Source organism: Anomaloglossus baeobatrachus, chromosome 6, assembly GCF_048569485.1.
Source record: "Anomaloglossus baeobatrachus isolate aAnoBae1 chromosome 6, aAnoBae1.hap1, whole genome shotgun sequence".
In the NCBI taxonomy this organism is placed as follows: Eukaryota; Metazoa; Chordata; class Amphibia; order Anura; family Aromobatidae; genus Anomaloglossus; species Anomaloglossus baeobatrachus.
In genome coordinates this window covers 1,832,760-1,852,779 of record NC_134358.1, presented here as the reverse complement: position 1 = coordinate 1,852,779, position 20,020 = coordinate 1,832,760, and the positions used below count along the sequence as shown (strand labels likewise).

Sequence of the window (20,020 nt, the reverse complement as noted above, 5' to 3'; positions counted from 1 at the left end):
CTGCATTGCTCAGGTGGCTTTTGGCCCATTCTTCCGCACACACTCCTCACATCCTGTATGGAGACACTAGTCGTCTGCATTGCTCAGGTGGATTTTGGTCCACTCTTCCGCACACACTCCTCACATCCTGTATGGAGACACTAGTCGCCTGCATTGCTCAGGTGGATTTTGGCTCATTCTTCCGCACACACTCCTCACATCCTGTATGGAGACACTAGTCACCTGCATTGCTCAGGTGGCTTTTGGCCCATTCTTCCGCACACACTCCTCACATCCTGTATGGAGACACTAGTCGCCTGCATTGCTCAGGTGGATTTTGGTCCACTCTTCCGCACACACTCCTCACATCCTGTATGGAGACACTAGTCGCCTGCATTGCTCAGGTGGATTTTGGCCCATTCTTCCGCACACACTCCTCACATCCTGTATGGAGACACTAGTCGCCTGCATTGCTCAGGTGGATTTTGGTCCATTCTTCCGCACACACTCCTCACATCCTGTATGGAGACACTAGTCACCTGCATTGCTCAGGTGGATTTTGTCCCATTCTTCCGCACACACTCCTCACATCCTGTATGGAGACACTAGTCGCCTGCATTGCTCAGGTGGATTTTGGGCCATTCTTCCGCACACACTCCTCACATCCTGTATGGAGACACTAGTCGCCTGCATTGCTCAGGTGGATTTTGGGCCATTCTTCCGCACACACTCCTCACATCCTGTTTGGAGACACTAGTCTCCTGCATTGCTCAGGTGGATTTTGGGCCATTCTTCTGCACACACTCCTCACATCCTGTATGGAGACACTAGTCACCTGCATTGCTCAGGTGGATTTTGGGCCATTCTTCCGCACACACTCCTCACATCCTGTATGGAGACACTAGTCGCCTGCATTGCTCAGGTGGATTTTGGCCCATTCTTCCGCACACACTCCTCACATACTGTATGGAGACACTTGTCGCCTGCATTGCTTAGGTGGATTTTGGCCCATTCTTCCGCACACACTCCTCACATACTGTATGGAGACACTAGTCGCCTGCATTGCTCAGGTGGATTTTGGCCCATTCTTCCGCACACACTCCTCACATTCTGTATGGAGACACTAGTCACCTGCATTGCTCAGGTGGATTTTGGTCCATTCTTCCGCACACACTCCTCACATACTGTATGGAGACACTAGTCGCCTGCATTGCTCAGGTGGATTTTGGCCCATTCTTCCGCACACACTCCTCACATTCTGTATGGAGACACTAGTCACCTGCATTGCTCAGGTGGATTTTGGTCCATTCTTCCGCACACACTCCTCACATCCTGTATGGAGACACTAGTCGCCTGCATTGCTCAGGTGGATTTTGGCCCATTCTTCCGCACACACTCCTCACATCCTGTATGGAGACACTAGTCGCCTGCATTGGTCAGGTGGATTTTGGTCCATTCTTCCGCACACACTCCTCGCATCTTGTATGGAGACACTAGTCGCCTGCATTGCTCAGGTGGATTTTGGCCCATTCTTCCGCACACACTCCTCACATTCTGTATGGAGACACTAGTCACCTGCATTGCTCAGGTGGATTTTGGTCCATTCTTCCGCACACATACTCTTCACATCCTGTATGGAGACACTAGTCGCCTGCATTGCTCAGGTGGATTTTGGTCCATTCTTCCGCACACATACTCCTCACATCCTGTATGGAGACACTAGTCACCTGCATTGCTCAGGTGGATTTTGGCCCATTCTTCCGCACACACTCCTCACATCCTGTATGGAGACACTAGTCGTCTGCATTGCTCAGTTGGATTTTGGCCCATTTTTCCGCACACATTCCTTATATCCTGTATGGAGACACTAGTCACCTGCATTGCTCAGGTGGATTTGGCCCAATCTTCCGCACACACTCCTCACATCCTGTATGGAGACACTAGTCCCTGCATTGCTCAGGTGGATTTTGGTCCATTCTTCCGCACACTCCTCACATCCTGTATGGAGACACTAGTCACCTGCTTTGCTCAGGTGGATTTTGGCCCATTCCTCCGCACACACTCCTCACATCCTGTATGGAGACACTAGTCACCTGCATTGCTCAGGTGGATTTTGGTCCATTCTTCCGCACACACACTCCTCACATCCTGTATGGAGACACTAGTCGCCTGCATTGCTCAGGTGGATTTTGGCCTATTCTTCTGCACACACTCCTCACATCCTGTATGGAGACACTAGTCGCCTGCATTGCTCAGGTGGATTTTGGCCATTCTTCCGCACACACTCCTCACATCCTGTATGGAGACACTAGTCACCTGCATTGCTCAGGTGGATTTTGGCCTATTCTTCTGCACACACTCCTCACATCCTGTATGGAGACACTAGTCACCTGCATTGCTCAGGTGGATTGTGGTCCATTCTTCCACACACTCCTCACATCCTGTATGGAGACACTAGTCGCCTGCATTGCTCAGGTGGATTTTGGCCCATTCCTCCGCACACACACTCCTCACATCCTGTATGGAGACACTGGGCGCCTGCATTGCTCAGGTGGATTTTGGTCCATTCTTCCGCACACACTCCTTACATCCTGTATGGAGACACTAGTCGCCTGCATTGCTCAGGTGGATTTTGGTCCATTCTTCCACACACTCCTCACATCCTGTATGGAGACAGTAGCCGACCTCCCTGGATGTGGTCACAAGATGAAAACTGATGACAAACTGAAGAGATGCATATTGTGAGTGGTAACCAAAGAGCCCAGAACAACTTCCAGGGGGATCAGAAGTGAACACTGACTCGCCCACCCCAGGGCTCTGGGACACCCTGTGCCGGGCCGTACTAGTCCGGGGGTAGTCAGCGGTGGCAGGGCCCGGCTCCGTGACCCTGGCGGGGTCAACTAATATGGCGATTGTGGGGGTGGTGATTATAATTAAAGTTTGTGGAAATATTCGTGACGCCACCTGTGGATTGCGGCTATGGAGCCGCCGCTGCTGGATGAGACCTCCGGGGTTGATGTAACGGCAGCTGGGATGGTTCTGCTCCCCACAGGTGGAGCGGTACCCCGGGGCAACCGTTGGTGCTTGTGAAAGTCTATGGTGTTTTTGTGAATGATGCGGTGCAGTGCGGAATAAAGGAAGCGACACCAGGGGTCCAGTTTCAAGGTCTTTACTCCCTGTTGCTAGGGCTGCAGCAGACTGGTTGCCGTTGGAGTGCTGGAATTCACTATCCGGTGCCTCCGCCGATCCCAGGTAATTCTTACGGTCAATGCCGGTGCACCACTTTTTTGTCTCTTTCCTCGACTCACTTCACAGCCTCGACTTTTATAGATGAACTTGTCTTGGCCTCTACCATAGAATCTGGTCAAGGGGGCTCGCCTGACTGGAATCTTGCCCTCTTCCCAAGGATCTACGGCAGGTTGTGGCCCTGGGCGCTTGCAACCACCCTGGGCCTCGGTGTCACTTTAGGAGGAAATGTCTATCTTCCCTCTGTCTGGGGACCGTCCCCGATTGCAGCCAGACCCCTCCACCCGATCTTCTAGTGGAACAGGCCACGAGCTTAAAAGCCTTCCGTGGCCCTGGGATTCTCTCTTCTCTGTCTGTGGTGTCACCTGGGCCTAGCTGGGCCCCAGGATCTCCACCAGGAAACTTCTCTTTCAGTCACTTTCTCTCCACTCTCCTGAGGTAACTACCTCCCTCTCCTTCTCCCTCTCACACACTGTCTGAACTTGAACTTCCTGTTTCTACTCTTACTTTCAGTTGGCTCCTCCCACTTTCTCTGTTGCTAGGCCCCAACCTATGGGAGAAGGGATGGGTCTTACGGCTCCCCAGCCTACAGCATGGGGGTAGCTGCCACTATCCCCGGTCCCAAAATATGCCTGACAATGGGTGTAGTGTGAATTTGCCTGTGAACCGGCATGTACCTTTGTCCTTACCCTGGATGGGACATCACACCTCTGGCTGAGGTGCAATATCTCTGTGGCGACGGAAGCCGCAGGGGCGCCACACTCCCCCACAGCAAATCCCAGCACGTCCGCGGGCTGAAACAAGAAAATACAGTGGAAAGAAACTGCAAAAAAAAATTTTTATATGCATAAAACAGTAAAACTTTAAAACATTTCATCCCTTTATGGGATGCTTTTTTCTTGAACGTTGCAAACATGTAAATAAAACTTTAAAGTCTTTGGTGCACTTTACAGTCCAGTGCACAAGTGCTGCGGATATTCCCACCAGAATTCTGGTAGGGGGCACAACTGGTGCAACATATTTACATAGGGATGGCTGACCACACATAGTCCTGTGGCCCAAGCGTCTGTTTAACTTTAACTTAGGGGAGAAGAACCAGCCACTAAGTCCAGTGGCCTGGTTAAACATTACACATATAAATACACCTTTAACAGCGGACCACTTTCAAGTCCAGTGGCCCGGTAACAAATAAACAATAAGGGGGTGACATCTTCAAAAAGCACAAAGGGGCAGGAATTCAGGGATGGGTGACTTCTTCAAAAAGAACAAAGGGGCAGGACAAAGGGGGCATCTTCACAAAGGATGAGGGACAAACAGGGGCTATTTACAGTTCTGTGACTTCTTCTTTACTCAGTCACGAGGGTAAATGCGAGGATCCCATTCTGGCATGGCCCCAGGCAGCAGGTAAGCCGAGGAGATCATGGTCTGGGACTCCCGTGTGCTTGTGGCAGGTCTGCTGCAGGGTCCTGCGACCTGGGCTCGGGCTGGAGTGGGACTGTTGGACCGCTGACTGGAGTGGGACTGCTGACTGGAGTGGGACGGCGCCACGCTGGCTCCTCCGGGGCTGCTTCCTCCCGTAATACGTGAACATTCAGGGCGTACCACTCCCGGTTTCCCATCAGCTGCATGTATTCGACCAGGTTGCCAGGCTGGACATCGCGCCCTGGGTAGCCTCTCTCCAGATGCTCTTCAATATCCCGGCGGGAGACAAGCACGTCCTTTCCCAGGCAGGGCTCCCGGATGAAGCCCCAGCCCTCCTCCAGTCTAAAGTCCAGGACCTGGCCCCTCCTGACTGGGCCCTGGGACCCTTTGCATGCTTTTCTGATGCGTGCCTTGGAGGCTAGGTTAGCTACCTCTATCGCTCTCCTCTTTTCCTCCCGGCGCTCTCTTTCATACTGGAACTGTTCCAGCTGTCGGGCGCAGGCCATGTGGGTGGCAAGCGGGGTCGAGGCAGGAAGTATCGGACGACGCAGCCCCAAGTCTTGGACCGGTGCGGCGTCCCAATTGATCCCCGGCGAGGACGCACCAGGTATGCCGGTGCGAGGGCTCGGTAAGGGGCCCACAAGGTGATCGGGGCCTGCACTGTCTAGGGAGCCATCTTCGCTGTCGGGGTCAGCGGGAACCTCCTGCAGGCCTGCAGGGGTTCTGGGCGGCGGTGCTTCATGGCGCCCTGGGCTTGGCCAGGTAGGGGCGGCGTACGGCTTACCCGGGTGTATTACTACGGCCTGCTCTCTCTGGCCCACGACCTCGGGTGTCGCCCGGTCCTCCTTGGCACTTGCCCCTCCAGCTCCTTCATAAATCCGCCTCTCCACTTCTGCCTGTAAGTTACTCAGCCTCCGGGTGAGGAGCTCCACTTCTTCCCGGAGGAGGTTTAGCTCGGGGTCCAATTGCTTGGTCCCTGGGGTGCCTGGCTGCAGGTGTTCCGCCATGCTTCCGGCCTGGTTCCTGCTCGCGTCTGCACTGCTCGAGCACTCGACCACGCCACTCGGCTGCACCTTTTTTTATTCTGAAGGCGGAGCCGGGGGTTGCACCAGCGCCTGGCGCCAAACTGGCACCCAGCCCACCATGGCCGGCATCACTCCGCCTACGATCCAGTACATTCTAGCGGTCTTCTGGTCTGGCATTTAGGATCACTTTGCCAGCCTTTCGGCTTCTTTATGCGCCATTTTCCAAGTCTCCTCTTTGCATAGCGGAGGCGGGCTCTTACTTCGCGCTCTTTTCTCAAGACAAGGGGGCGGGGCTTCTTTTCGCGCTCTTTCTTCAGGCACGCCCCTCTTCTTCCCGCGCTCAGCAGTCTCAATGGCGGCAGTTTTCAAACAGTAAAACACAGTCTTTTCACACAGTTCTGTAAGGCGCACAGTACCCGGTGGGACCGGGCATGAAATCCTGTTCGTGACGCCAAGGTTGACTCGCCCACCCCAGGGCTCTGGGACACCCGGTGCCGGGCCGGACTAGTCCGGGGGTAGTCAGCGGTGGCAGGGCCCGGCTCCGTGACCCTGGCGGGGTCAACTAATATGGCGATTGTGGGGGTGGTGATTATAATTAAAGTTTGTGGAAATACTCGTGACGCCACCTGTGGATTGTGGCTATGGAGCCGCCGCTGCTGGATGAGACCTCCGGGGCTGATGGATTAGCAGCTGGGATGGTTCTGCTCCCCACAGGTGGAGCGGTACCCCGGGACAACCGTTGGTGCTTATTAAAGTCTATGGTGTTTTTGTGGATGGTGCAGTGCAGGGCGGAATAAAGGAAGCGACACCAGGGGTGCAGTTTCAAGGTCTTTACTCACTGTGGCCAGGGCTGCAGCAGACTGGTTGCCGTTGGAGTGCTGGAATCCACTATCCGGTGCCTCCGCCGATCCCAGGTAATTCTTAGAGTCAATGCCGGTGCACCACTTTTATGTCTCCTTCCTCGACTGACTTCACAGCCTCGACTTTTATAGATGAACTTGTCTTGGCCTCTAACATAGAATCTGGTGAAGAGGGCTCGCCTGACTGGAATCTTGCCCTCTTCCCAGGGGATCTACGGCAGGTTGTGGCCCTGGGCGCTTGCAGCCACCCTGGACCTCGGTGTCACTTTAGGAGGAAATGTCTTTTTTCCCTCTGTCTGGGGACCGTCCCCGAATGCAGCCAGATCCCTCCACCCGATCTTCTAGTGGAACAGTCCACGAGCTTAAAAGCCTTCCGTGGCCCTGGGATTCTCTCTTCTCTGTCTGTGGTGTCACCTGGGCCTAGCTGGGCCCCAGGATCTCCACCAGGAAACTTCTCTTTCAGTCACTTTCTCTCCTCTCTGCTGAGGTAACTACCTCCCTCTCCTTCTCCCTCTCACACACTGTCTGAACTTGAACTTCCTGTTTCTACTCTTACTTTCAGTTGGCTCTTCCCATTTTCCCTGTTGCTAGGCCCCACCCTATGGGAGAAGGGATGGGTCTTACGGCCCCCCAGCCTACAGCATGGGGGTAGCTGCCCTATCCCCGGTCCCAAAATATGCCTGACAATGGGTGTAGTGTGAATTTGCCTGTGCACCGGCATGTACCCTTGTCCTTACCCAGGATGGGACATCACACCTCTGGCTGAGGTGCAATATCTCTGTGGCGACGGAAGCCGCAGGGGCGCCACAAACACCATGGTACAGGTCCATCAGTGTCAGATCGCCCGTCACTGTCTGAGCCAAAGTAGACTTCATGGAAAACAACTGAGGAGGAAACCACGGCAGAAAATCCTAACACGATGCTGGAATTTGTCAGGATGCATATGGTCAAGCCACAAAGCTCCTGGGACACCATCCGGTGGATAGATGAGACAGAACTTATTGCACGCAGAACTGGAGTTTTATGGCATCACATCAGCTCTATCTTCACAGACGCAAAAATGAAACAGAACATTTTATATGCAATGACACATGGAGGTGGCTTGGGGACGTTCTTGGGGGCTCTGCTACATCTGGCACAGGGGGTCTTGTCTGTGCAGGGGACAATTAAATATCAAGACTATCAAGGCATTCCAGAGTAAAATGTGCCGCCCAGTGTTAGAAAGCTCGGTCTGAGCCGCACGTCATGGGTCGTTCAGCCAAAAACATCCAAGAACAGCCGAGAGCAAAGCATTGGACTCTTCTGAGGAGGCTTCTATAGGCCCTGATGTAAATCCTGTCAACCATCTGTGGACGTAGCGGAGATCTGCGGTCTGGACAAGGTGCCTTCACATTGAAGGAGTTAGACAAAGAGATAATGCATCGGACTCTTCTGAGGAGGCTTCTATAGGCTCTGATGTAAATCCTGTCAACCATCTGTGGACGTAGCGGAGATCTGCGGTCTGGACAAGGTGCCTTCACACTGAAGGAGTTAGACAAAGCATTGGAGTCTTCTGATGAGGCTTCTATAGACCCTGATCTAAATGCTACTGTGGCGCCCCTGACCTGGTCAGGCACCACTGAGTACTGCACCCATGGTGGGTGAGTGCAAACAGGTAATCCCAAAGGCTGAGTAAGGTGTGTACGCACAGACACATAGTGACCAGGTCTCCCACACCTTTAGAGGGGACCCTTGAGTAGCCCTGAAGAGGTTAGCTTTCAATTCTCAGCAAGGGGTGTAGTGGAGGGGCTGGAAGCTAGATGCAGTGGCAGTCAGAAAAGGAGGAGGAGCAAGCCAGTCTGGAGCAGTGTACATGTGACGCCCTGGCAAAACCAGGTAGTCACAGTTAGGCACTACACCGTTCTCTCACTAGGAAACATACAGCCAACCAGAAACCCTAGTCATTCCCCCTTAGGGAAAGACAGACACACTAGTGGGCGTGACCAGGCGGTTGGGACACACCCACCCAGGGGTCCAGACAGCCCAGGGGCGGGAAAAACAGTCAGTTTAGTCTGAAGTTCAGTTTGGAGAGGAGTGTGGGCTGGAGCTAGCGGTAGCTCCAGCAGTGAAGTCAAGTTGAACGGTGCCAGGGTAGGAGCCCTGGTGCCACTGGCTAGGAGGCAGACGGTGGTCTCCGTCAGCAGGAGACGGGAAGACGGCTCGGTGGAACCGAGGTGTATCGGGACAGAGTTGTAGCCCGCCGGTACCGACACGGGGAACCGACCTGTAAACTGTAGCAGAAAGGGGGGTACTCGGACCCTGAAGCCAGCACCGGAACTGAGCGGAACTGGTTAATTAACCGATTGAGGCCAGGACTAGAGGTCCTGTCCCGCCCAAAGTCCCTCATAGAAGACAACAGCCCACCGATTAGGGATAAGAGGTCATCGCCAGTGCCCATAGATCCCACGGGCCAGCATCTGCGGGCACGGCTCCCTAGGCCACATCGAGCCGGGAGCGGACTCCTGAGTTTCACACTAGGAAAGTCCATCTTACACAAAGCAGTGCAGGAAAAGGATAGAGACCACCAACCGGGTGGGGGACCCGAACACAACCGGCCGCGGCACCGGCCACCATCACCTTGGTTTACCAGAGACTTGTGTGTTTTCCTAACAGTGAGTACACCAGCACCCCCTGCGGTCACCATCCCCTGCTCCGAGCCACCGGGTCCCGGGGCCACCATGCCTGCCCATGGAGGGGTTAACAACTTGTTGCACAACATCTCCTCCGGGTGCCCCGTAACAGCAGCGGTTGTGTCCCACCTCACAACACACCGTGGGTGGCTTCACGAACTTACTATGGCCTAGCCCGTACATCTACGTCCCCCCCATTTATTCGGCGTGTCCATGAGACCCTCGGGTCCGGAGACGCTCGAGCCACCACCCCTGAAGGCCCGGATTCGAGCAGCGCTTGATGCTGGCACGGGGGCGGCACATACAGAAGTTGCTGAAGGAAGCAGACGTACAGCCACGCTAGTCAGACCCTGCACGTGTGGTAGCTGTTAGCGGGGGAGTACAGTGACCAGAAAGTTAGTCTGACAGACACCTGAAGAGAGGCAGTTGAGTACGGGGACTCCTGGTAATGAAGCACGCACAGGGAACAGGTCCCTAGAGCCAGACATCCATTGGTCTGCTAAATCCTGCAGGTGGTGAGACTAGAGGTTCCACACCAACCAACACAGAGCCCGAGCATCAGCAGCAACAAGGGGGTCCATAAGGAGGATTGAGCCTAAGCTATCCACCTTGGTCCACGCTGCCAGCAAACGGGCCAGAAAGGGGAGAAAAGGCAGCTGCGACTTCCCTGGATGAATCCCACAGTACTTTAAGTCAGGGTTGTCTGAAACAAGAAGTGCTAGGAAGGCGAGTCAGCAGTCACCCCTATACCAGCCTGAAGGATACCTGGTTCCCACTGGTCTATCTCAGTATCGCCCGGGTTACCTCACAAAACCAGCTGAACGTGAGTAAACAAGTTGAAAGACATTTTTGGACTGAGACTGAGTTCTTCTGCGACCTGTTGTTCCACACACATACACCCGAGCCCCTGGGATCAGCCTCACTCTCGGGAAGCCACACCATCCAACTGCAGACACCATCAGCCCCAGACGCTCCCTAAACTGCAGTGGTGGTCACCCATCACCTTGACCGCAAAACCGAGAGTGGCGTCACGATTCAGAAGTAAACAACCTGATCTACCTGTTGCCAGAGGGGTCCCTAAAGAGAAGTCCCCACAGTGTCCCAGAGGCGACCGCTGCAGCACTGTGGTGGGCAACTCACTACCGACCATCTGTGGACGGAGCGGAGACCTGCAGTCTGGACAAGGCTTCTTCACTCCGAAGACACGAGACGCCGTCTACTCATGAGGAGTCAGACAAGGCATCGGAGTCTTCTGAGGAGGCTTCTATAGGCCCCGATCTAAATCCTACCGACCATCTGTGGATGGAGCGGAGACCTGCGGTCTGGACAAGGCTTCTTCACTCCGAAGACACGAGACGCCGTCTACTCATGAGGAGTCAGACAAAGCATCGGAGTCTTCTAAGGAGGCTTCTATAGACCCTGATCTAAATCCTACCGACCATCTGTGGACGGAGCGGAGACCTGCGGTCTGGACAAGGCTTCTTCACACTGGAGACTCGAGGAGCCGTGTGCTCATGAGGAGTCACGCAAAATACCTGCAGCTGGTGCAGAGGTCTCACTGCGAGGTGCAGGAACAGTTTGCCTCTGCCCAGGAATTCCTTCATAGGTTGTTGTAGTGTTTTCTGTGGCACCAAAATTCTCAAGGAAAAAAGTAAAATCTCAGAGTGGGATTGTGAACGGCCGTCAGGTCCAGCGCATGTCAGCCGCATTTACCAGAAGCGTCAGAACGACTATTTCCATGTGTGTATATACTACTGTATGTGTGTGTATAGATCAATATACATATACGCAGTGGCTTGAAAAAATATTCAAACCCTGTAAACAACTTTTCACATTGCACCCACAAACGTAAATGTATGATGTTTGAATTTTATTTGATTCATGAATAAGTGCAAGAATCTGTGACCTATAAATCTGACAATTGTGCTGTGCATTAGTATTCAGCACCCGGAGTCAGTACTTTGTAGGACCACCTTCCTCTGTCTTGCATTAGTATTCAGCACCCGGAGTCAGTACTTTGTAGGACCACCTTCCTCTGTCTTGCATTTGTATTCAGCCCCCCAGAGTCAGCACTTTGTAGGAGCACCTTCCTCTGTCTTGCATTTGTATTCAGCCCCCCAGAGTCAGCACTTTGTAGGACCACCTTCCTCTGTCTTGCATTTGTATTCAGCCCACCAGAGTCAGCACTTTGTAGGAGCACCTTCCCCTGTCTTGTATTAGTGTTCAGCCCCCGGAGTCAGCACTTTGTAGGACCACCTTCCTCTGTCTTGCATTTGTATTCAGCCCCCCAGAGTCAGCACCTTGTAGGACCACCTTCCTCTGTCTTGCATTTGTATTCAGCCCCCCAGAGTCAGCACTTTGTAGGACCACCTTTCTCTGTCTTGCATTTGTATTCAGCCCCCCAGAGTCAGCACTTTGTAGGACCACCTTCCTCTGTCTTGCATTTGTATTCAGCCCCCCAGAGTCAGCACTTTGTAGGACCACCTTCCTCTGTCTTGCATTTGTATTCAGCCCCCCAGAGTCAGCACTTTGTAGGAGCACCTTCCTCTGTCTTGCATTTGTATTCAGCCCCCCAGAGTCAGCACTTTGTAGGACCACCTTCCTCTGTCTTGCATTTGTATTCAGCCCCCCAGAGTCAGCACTTTGTAGGACCACCTTCCCCTGTCTTGTATTAGTGTTCAGCCCCCGGAGTCAGCACTTTGTAGGACCACCTTCCTCTGTCTTGCATTTGTATTCAGCTCCCCAGAGTCAGCAATTTGTAGGACCACCTTCCTCTGTCTTGCATTAGTGTTCAGCCCCCCAGAGTCAGCACTTTGTAGGACCACCTTCCTCTGTCTTGCATTTGTATTCAGCCCCCCAGAGTCAGCACTTTGTAGGACCACCTTCCTCTGTCTTGCATTTGTATTCAGCTCCCCAGAGTCAGCACTTTGTAGGAACACCTTCCTCTGTCTTGCATTTGTATTCAGCCCCCCAGAGTCAGCACTTTGTAGGAGCACCTTCCTCTGTCTTGCATTTGTATTCAGCCCCCCAGAGTCAGCACTTTGTAGGACCACCTTCCTCTGTCTTGCATTTGTATTCAGCCCCCCTGAGTCAGCACTTTGTAGGACCACCTTCCCCTGTCTTGTATTAGTGTTCAGCCCCCGGAGTCAGCACTTTGTAGGACCACCTTCCTCTGTCTTGCATTTGTATTCAGCTCCCCAGAGTCAGCAATTTGTAGGACCACCTTCCTCTGTCTTGCATTAGTGTTCAGCCCCCCAGAGTCAGCACTTTGTAGGACCACCTTCCTCTGTCTTGCATTTGTATTCAGCCCCCCAGAGTCAGCACTTTGTAGGACCACCTTCCTCTGTCTTGCATTTGTATTCAGCTCCCCAGAGTCAGCACTTTGTAGGACCACCTTCCCCTGTCTTGTATTAGTGTTCAGCCCCCGGAGTCAGCACTTTGTAGGACCACCTTCCTCTGTCTTGCATTTGTATTCAGCCCCCCAGAGTAAGCACTTTGTAGGACCACCTTCCTCTGTCTTGCATTAGTGTTCAGCCCCCAGAGTCTCTCCAGCTTTGCTCATCTAGAGGTGACATTTTCCTTTTGTCTCGCTCAGTGAGATTGGATGGAGACGTCTCGGTGGATTTGGGTCTGGACTGTGCCTCGGCCGCTCACACACAGGAATATGCCCTGATCTGAACCCTCCATTGTGGCTCTGCAGGATGTTGAGGGTCGTTGTGCTGCTGGAAGGTGAACCTACCCCCGGTCTCAGGTCTTCTGCAGCCTATAACAGGTTTTCCTCCAGGATTGCTCTGTATTTAGCTCCATCCCATCACCTATCACTGGCTTCGCTGCCCCTGCTGAAGAAAAGCCTCCCCACAGCAGGATGCTGCCTCCACCATGTGTAACGGTGGGGGGGGGTGTTCTCAGGGTGATGTGCAGGGTTAGTTTCCACCACACACAGCGTTTTGTATTTATTGCAGTTCTCCTTTGTTCCTATATGACCAGAGCCCCTTCCTCCACCGCTCGCTGTGTCCTTTACAGAGCTTTTTTGCAAACTGGAAAACAAGACTTCTTATGTTTTACTTTCAAAAATGTCTGTTCTTGCCGCTCTTCCAGTGCAGATTTGTGGAGTCTTGTGGACAGATTCTCCCCCAATCTCTGTGGACACCATGTTTGCAGTTCACCTCTCATTTTTGGATGATGGTTTGATCAGTGGGATCGGTGAGCTGTGCATGCCTTCGGCTATTTTCTATAAACTAACCCTGATTTCCACCTCTTTATCCCTGACCTGTCTGGTGGGTTCCTTGATATTTGATCCCTGATCTTCTCACACAAACCTCTGAGGTCTTCACAGAACAGCTGTAGTTATACTGAGAAGAGAGCACCCAGGAGGAGGCAGTGTATGGATTATGTGACCGCTGGGGGCGACGGTCACTCAGGATTATCAGACTACAGGGGGCTGAATACAAATGCACTTAACTATTTTCAGATTCATATTTTTAAAATATTTAGAAGCCAGATATAATTTCCTTTATGCGTCACAAAGTACTTGATGTTGGTATCACAAAAAATCCCGATAAAACACTTTGTGGGTGTAAGGTGAAAAAATGTGGGAAAGTTCACGTGGCATGTGATAATGTTTCATGCCACGGTATGCACATAGATATTCTTACACTAGATGTATATATTTGTGTATGTATTGGCATTGTATGTGCACTCACAAAAAGTCCGGAATATTTGTCTTTCGGGTGCAATATCCGGATGACCCTACAATGCCCTCGGCCTTCTCAGGGGACCTTAGTGTGACCTTCTCTGGTCTTCTGGATGCTCATGTCCATTGTTCATTGTCTCTGGACTTTTTGCACAACTTGTTCTCTAACAAGGAGCTAATAGCGAAATTCACAGCAGGTGATTGGTCCATGAATGACCCAATAAATATCAGGGTTCAGTAAGAATTGGTATTAGCCGTCCTCATCATCATGAGACAGAGACAACACCGGAAAACTGATCATCAGCACCGCGCCATTGTGAGGCTTCAAACCGCATGTTCTCAGACAGAAGTGGCCACTGAGGTTAGAGCGTCACAAAGTGTCACCAGCAGGTTGTACAGAGACACAGAGAGACTGGAAGAGTCACAGAAAGGTGGAGAAGAGGCCACTGAGCGTAGACTGTCACAGAGTGTCACCAGCAGGTTGTACAGAGACACCGAGAGACTGGAAGAGTCACAGAAAGGTGGAGAAGAGGCCACTGAGCTTAGAGCATCACAGAGTGTCACCAGCAGGTTGTACAGAGACACAGAGAGACTGGAAGAGTCACAGAAAGGTGGAGAAGAGGCCACTGAGCGTAGACTGTCACAGAGTGTCACCAGCAGGTTGTACAGAGACACCGAGAGACTGGAAGAGTCACAGAAAGGTGGAGAAGAGGCCACTGAGCTTAGAGCATCACAGAGTGTCACCAGCAGGTTGTACAGAGACACCGAGAGACTGGAAGAGTCACAGAAATACAGAGAAGAGGCCACTGAGCGTAGACTGTCACAGAGTGTCACCAGCAGGTTGTACAGAGACACAGAGAGACTGGAAGAGTCATAGAAAGGCAGAGAAGTGGCCACTGAGCTTAAAGCATCACAGAGTGTCACCAGCAGGCTGTACAGAGACACAGAGAGACTGGAAGAGTCACAGAAAGGTGGAGAAGAGGCCACTGAGCGTAGACTGTCACAGAGTGTCACCAGCAGGTTGTACAGAGACACCGAGAGACTGGAAGAGTCACAGAAAGGTGGAGAAGAGGCCACTGAGCTTAGAGTATCACAGAGTGTCACCAGCAGGTTGTACAGAGACACAGAGACTGGAAGAGTCACAGAAAGGTGGAGAAGAGGCCACTGAGCTTAGAGCATCACAGAGTGTCACCAGCAGGTTGTACAGAGACACAGAGAGACTGGAAGAGTCACAGAAATACAGAGAAGAGGCTACTGAGCTTAGAGCATCACAGAGTGTCACCAGCAGGTTGTACAGAGACACAGAGAGACTGGAAGAGTCACAGAAAGGCAGAGAAGAGCCCACTGAGCGTAGACTGTCACAGAGTGTCACCAGCAGGTTGTACAGAGACACAGAGAGACTGGAAGAGTCACAGAAAGGTGGAGAAGAGGCCACTGAGCGTAGACTGTCACAGAGTGTCACCAGCAGGTTGTACAGAGACACCGAGAGACTGGAAGAGTCACAGAAAGGTGGAGAAGAGGCCACTGAGCTTAGAGTATCACAGAGTGTCACCAGCAGGTTGTACAGAGACACAGAGACTGGAAGAGTCACAGAAAGGTGGAGAAGAGGCCACTGAGCTTAGAGCATCACAGAGTGTCACCAGCAGGTTGTACAGAGACACAGAGAGACTGGAAGAGTCACAGAAATACAGAGAAGAGGCCACTGAGCGTAGACTGTCACAGAGTGTCACCAGCAGGTTGTACAGAGACACAGAGAGACTGGAAGAGTCACAGAAATACAGAGAAGTGGCCACTGAGCTTAGAGCATCACAGAGTGTCACCAGCAGGCTGTACAGAGACACAGAGAGACTGGAAGAGTCACAGAAAGGTGGAGAAGAGGCCACTGAGCGTGGACTGTCACAGAGTGTCACCAGCAGGTTATACAGAGACACAGAGAGACTGGAAGAGTTATAGAAAGGCAGAGAAGAGGCCACTGAGCTTAGAGTATCACAGAGTGTCACCAGCAGGTTGTACAGGGACACAGAGAGACTGGAAGAGTTATAGAAAGGCAGAGAAGAGGCCACTGAGCGTAGACTGTCATAGAGTGTCACCAGCAGGTTGTACAGAGACACAGAGACTGGAAGAGTCACAGAAATACAGAGAAGTGGCCACTGAGCTTAGAGTGTCACAGAGTGTCACCAGCAGGTTGTACAGAGACACAGAGAGACTGGAAGAGTCACAGAAATACAGAGAAGTGGCCACTGAGCTTAGAGTGTCACAGAGTGTCACCAGCAGGTTGTACAGAGACACAGAGAGAATGGAAGAGAAGTGGACACTGAGCTTAGAGTGCCACCAGGAGTTTGTACAGAGGTACAGGTAGACGGGGGGGGGGGTTTGGAGGGGTGAGGAGGTAAGTGGTGGAGAGGTGGAAGGGAGGAGGGAGGAGGGGGTATACCCACCGCTGCTATTGGCTTTTGTTTCAATTAATTGTTGAGATGATGAAGTCCCCATTCAGGTCCGGCTTACTGCCGACTGTCCTGATAAAATATAACTGGAGCGGGACCTTTATACGTTTTACGTTCACTTGAAAGCCGAAGCTTCCTGACCTTGTGGAGTGCAGTATATACTTTGTGTATATACTCTGTGTATATAGAGGATTGTTTTCCCTGTCCCGGATGATCCCGCACTTGCTGTATATAATAACCAGCAGCTGTTATAAATACCATTAATATTAGACAGCCGATCTGGCACCAATCATCAGCAGATGTGTCCTCACCGCCGGCTCTGCTGACACGCGTCACTCCACTTCTGCTGATTAACCCTTTCTTACAGATGTGGGGGATGTATCCACCATTATGCTGGTTCTTCCCCTTTCTATTTTGTTGATCAGTGGTAGGTGCTGAGTTTTCCTGCAGCGCCTCCACAGGAGGAAGGCAGTATTACACAATTATTGACACTATTGACGGTCGGGTCATCCGGCAGAAGAGACCCTTTTTCTTGCTGAAAATGTAATTCATGTGTGTGTTATTTCTGATTAACCAGTGGATTGCTGGGACGGGCCGGACGACCTGCCGATCATCTACCACGGCCACACCCTGACCTCCAAGATCAAGTTCCTGGACGTCTTACACACCATTAAGGAGAACGCCTTCATCACCTCAGAGTAAGATGTGTGTGATTGTGCGGTGCTGCGGCGTCCGTGCACGTCCGGGGCACACAGTAAGGCTGTTGTGCCGCAGGTACCCGGTCATCCTGTCCATAGAGGACCACTGCAGCGTCATGCAGCAGAGGAACATGGCCTTCTACTTCAAGAAGGTCTTCGGGGACATGCTGCTCACCAAGCCGGTGGACATCAACGCTGACGAGCTGCCGTCACCGAATCAGCTAAAGAAGAAGATCCTGATAAAGGTAAGACGTGACCGCAGCCTTGGGCGATGTTCCCTGCATATGGCGGTGCCCTCAGCCTGTGCCCTCACCTCTGTGCCCTCACCTCCGTGCCCTCACCTCCGTGCCCTCTCCTCCGTGCCCTCTCCTCCGTGCCCTCTCCTCCGTGCCCTCACCTCCGTGCCCTCACCTCCGTGCCCTCTCCTCCGTGCCCTCACCTCCGTGCCCTCACCTCCGTGCCCTCACCTCCGTGCCCTCTCCTCCGTGCCCTCACCTCCGTGCCCTCACCTCCGTGCCCTCACCTCCGTGCCTTCACCTCCGTGCCCTCACCTCCGTGCCCTCACCTCCGTGCCTTCACCTTCGTGCCCTCACCTCCGTGCCCTCACCTCCGTGCCCTCTCCTCCGTGCCCTCACCTCCGTGCCCTCACCTCCGTGCCCTCACCTCCGTGCCCTCACCTCTGTGCCCTCACCTCCGTGCCCTCACCTCCGTGCCCTCACCTCCGTGCCCTCTCCTCTGTGCCCTCACCTTCGTGCCCTCACCTCCGTGCCCTCACCTCCGTGCCTTCACCTCCGTGCCCTCACCTCCTTGTCCTCACCTCCGTGCCCTCACCTCCGTGTCCTCACCTCCTTGTCCTCACCTCCATGTCCACCTCCGTTCCCTCACCTCCTTGTCCTCACCTCCGTGCCCTCACCTCCGTGCCCTCACCTCCGTGTCCTCACCTCCTTGTCCTCACCTCCATGTCCACCTCCGTTCCCTCACCTCCGTGCCCTCACCTCCGTGCCCTCACCTCCTTGTCCTCCATGTCCACCTCCGTTCCCTCACCTCCGTGTCATCACCTCCGTGTCCTCACCTCCGTGTCCTCACCTCCGTGCCCTCACCTCCGTGTCCTCACCCCCGTGTCCTCACCTCCGTGTCATCACCTCCGTGTCCTCACCTCCGTGTCCTCACCTCCATGTCCACCTCCGTTCCCTCACCTCCGTGCCCTCACCTCCGTGCCCTCACCTCCATGTCCACCTCCGTTCCCTCACCTCCGTGTCATCACCTCCGTGTCCTCACCTCCGTGTCCTCACCTCCGTGCCCTCACCTCCGTGTCCTCACCCCCGTGTCCTCACCTCCGTGTCCTCAGCTCCATATCCTCACCTCCTTGTCCTCACCTCTATGTCCACCTCCGTTCCCTCACCTCCGTTCCCTCACCTCCATGTCCTCGCCTCCATATCCTCACCTCCTTGTCCTCACCTCTATGCCCACCTCCGTGCCCTCACCTCCGTGTCCTCAGCTCCATATCCTCACCTCCATATCCTCACCTCCATATCCTCACCTCCGTGTCCTCAGCTCCATATCCTCACCTCCTTGTCCTCACCTCTATGTCCACCTCCCATCCCTCACCTCCGTGTCCTCACCTCCGTGTCCTCAGCTCCATATCCTCACCTCCATATCCTCACCTCCATATCCTCACCTCCGTGTCCTCAGCTCCATATCCTCACCTCCTTGTCCTCACCTCTATGTCCACCTCCGTGCCTTCACCTCCATATCCTCACCTCCGTGCCCTTCTCCTTAGCACAAGAAGCTGGTGGAAGGAAACCTGTACGAGGAGGTGTCCACGGCCAGCTACTCTGAGAATGACATCAGCAACTCCATCAAGAACGGCATCCTGTACCTGGAGGACCCCATTGATCATGTAGGTGGCCAGCGAGATGCAGGGAAAGCTCTGGCACGGTGGCTCAGTGGTTAGCATTGCAGTCTTGCAGCGCTGGGGTCCTGGGTTCAAAACCCACCAAGAACACCATCTGCAAGGAGTTTGTATGTTCTCCCCGTGTTTGCGTGGGTTTCCTGCGGGGTCTCCGGTTTCCTCCCACACTCCAAAGACATACGGATAGGGACTCTAGATTGTGAGCCCCAATGGGGACAGCGTTGCCAATGTAAGTAAAGCGCTGTGGAATTAATAGCGCTATATAAATGAATAAAATTAAATTATTAAAGCTGGGTGACCAGTTCTCACCCTGCGGGATGAAACCCAGCTTTCCTTGAATGGCAGATGTTTACCTCTCGGGTGCACGCCGCCATCATCACTCTCCTACCCGCCATTGTCACCTTCTCTCCGCAGACCTGGAGTCCACATTACTTTGTTCTCACAAGCAATAAGATCTACTACTCAGAGGAGACGTCGCAGTACCAGTCTAATGAGGACGAGGAGGAGTCCGAGCCCAAGGAGGTATGGGCAGCCCCTCACTGGCCCCGCTGGCCTCCATTGTAGCACATTAACCTCTGCGTGACACCGATTAGGACTTGATACAATGTGTCAGGAAGTGCTGCAGCTACGCAAAATATCGCCCCTGATACATTGTAACAAACGCTCAGCGGTGTCAGCAGCACTAGCTCATTACCTTGTTGGACCATTGCCTTGCACCACATCGGCCTCACAACAGTCACCGATGATGTCATAAACCAGCTGCCTGTTGCGGTGACATCACAGCTCGTGTCATGGGATGAATTCATATACACATAGGGATGATAGCGCCCCCTAATGGTAATATACAGCACATGAGCTCATAGAGATGATAGCGCCCCCTAATGATAATTTACAGCAAGTGAGCCCATAGAGATGATAGCGCCCCCTAATGGTAATATACAGCACATGAGCCCATAGAGATGATAGCGCCCCCTAATGGTAATATACAGCACATGAGCTCATAGAGATGATAGCGCCCCCTAATGATAATATACACCACATGAGCCCATAGAGATGATAGCGCTCCCTAATG

The 20,020-nt window shown here is 53.1% G+C and overlaps 1 protein-coding gene across 1 annotated transcript in view; it reads left to right on the top strand.

Moving 5' to 3' along the window:
• LOC142316900 (1-phosphatidylinositol 4,5-bisphosphate phosphodiesterase gamma-1-like) overlaps positions 1-20,020 on the top strand; it is a 157,246-nt gene that overhangs the window by 32,520 nt on the left and 104,706 nt on the right. Inside the window, 4 exon segments of the mRNA XM_075352668.1 lie at positions 16,916-17,036; positions 17,113-17,281; positions 18,817-18,936; positions 19,363-19,470. Of these exon segments, the coding sequence (XP_075208783.1) occupies positions 16,916-17,036; positions 17,113-17,281; positions 18,817-18,936; positions 19,363-19,470 (518 nt within the window).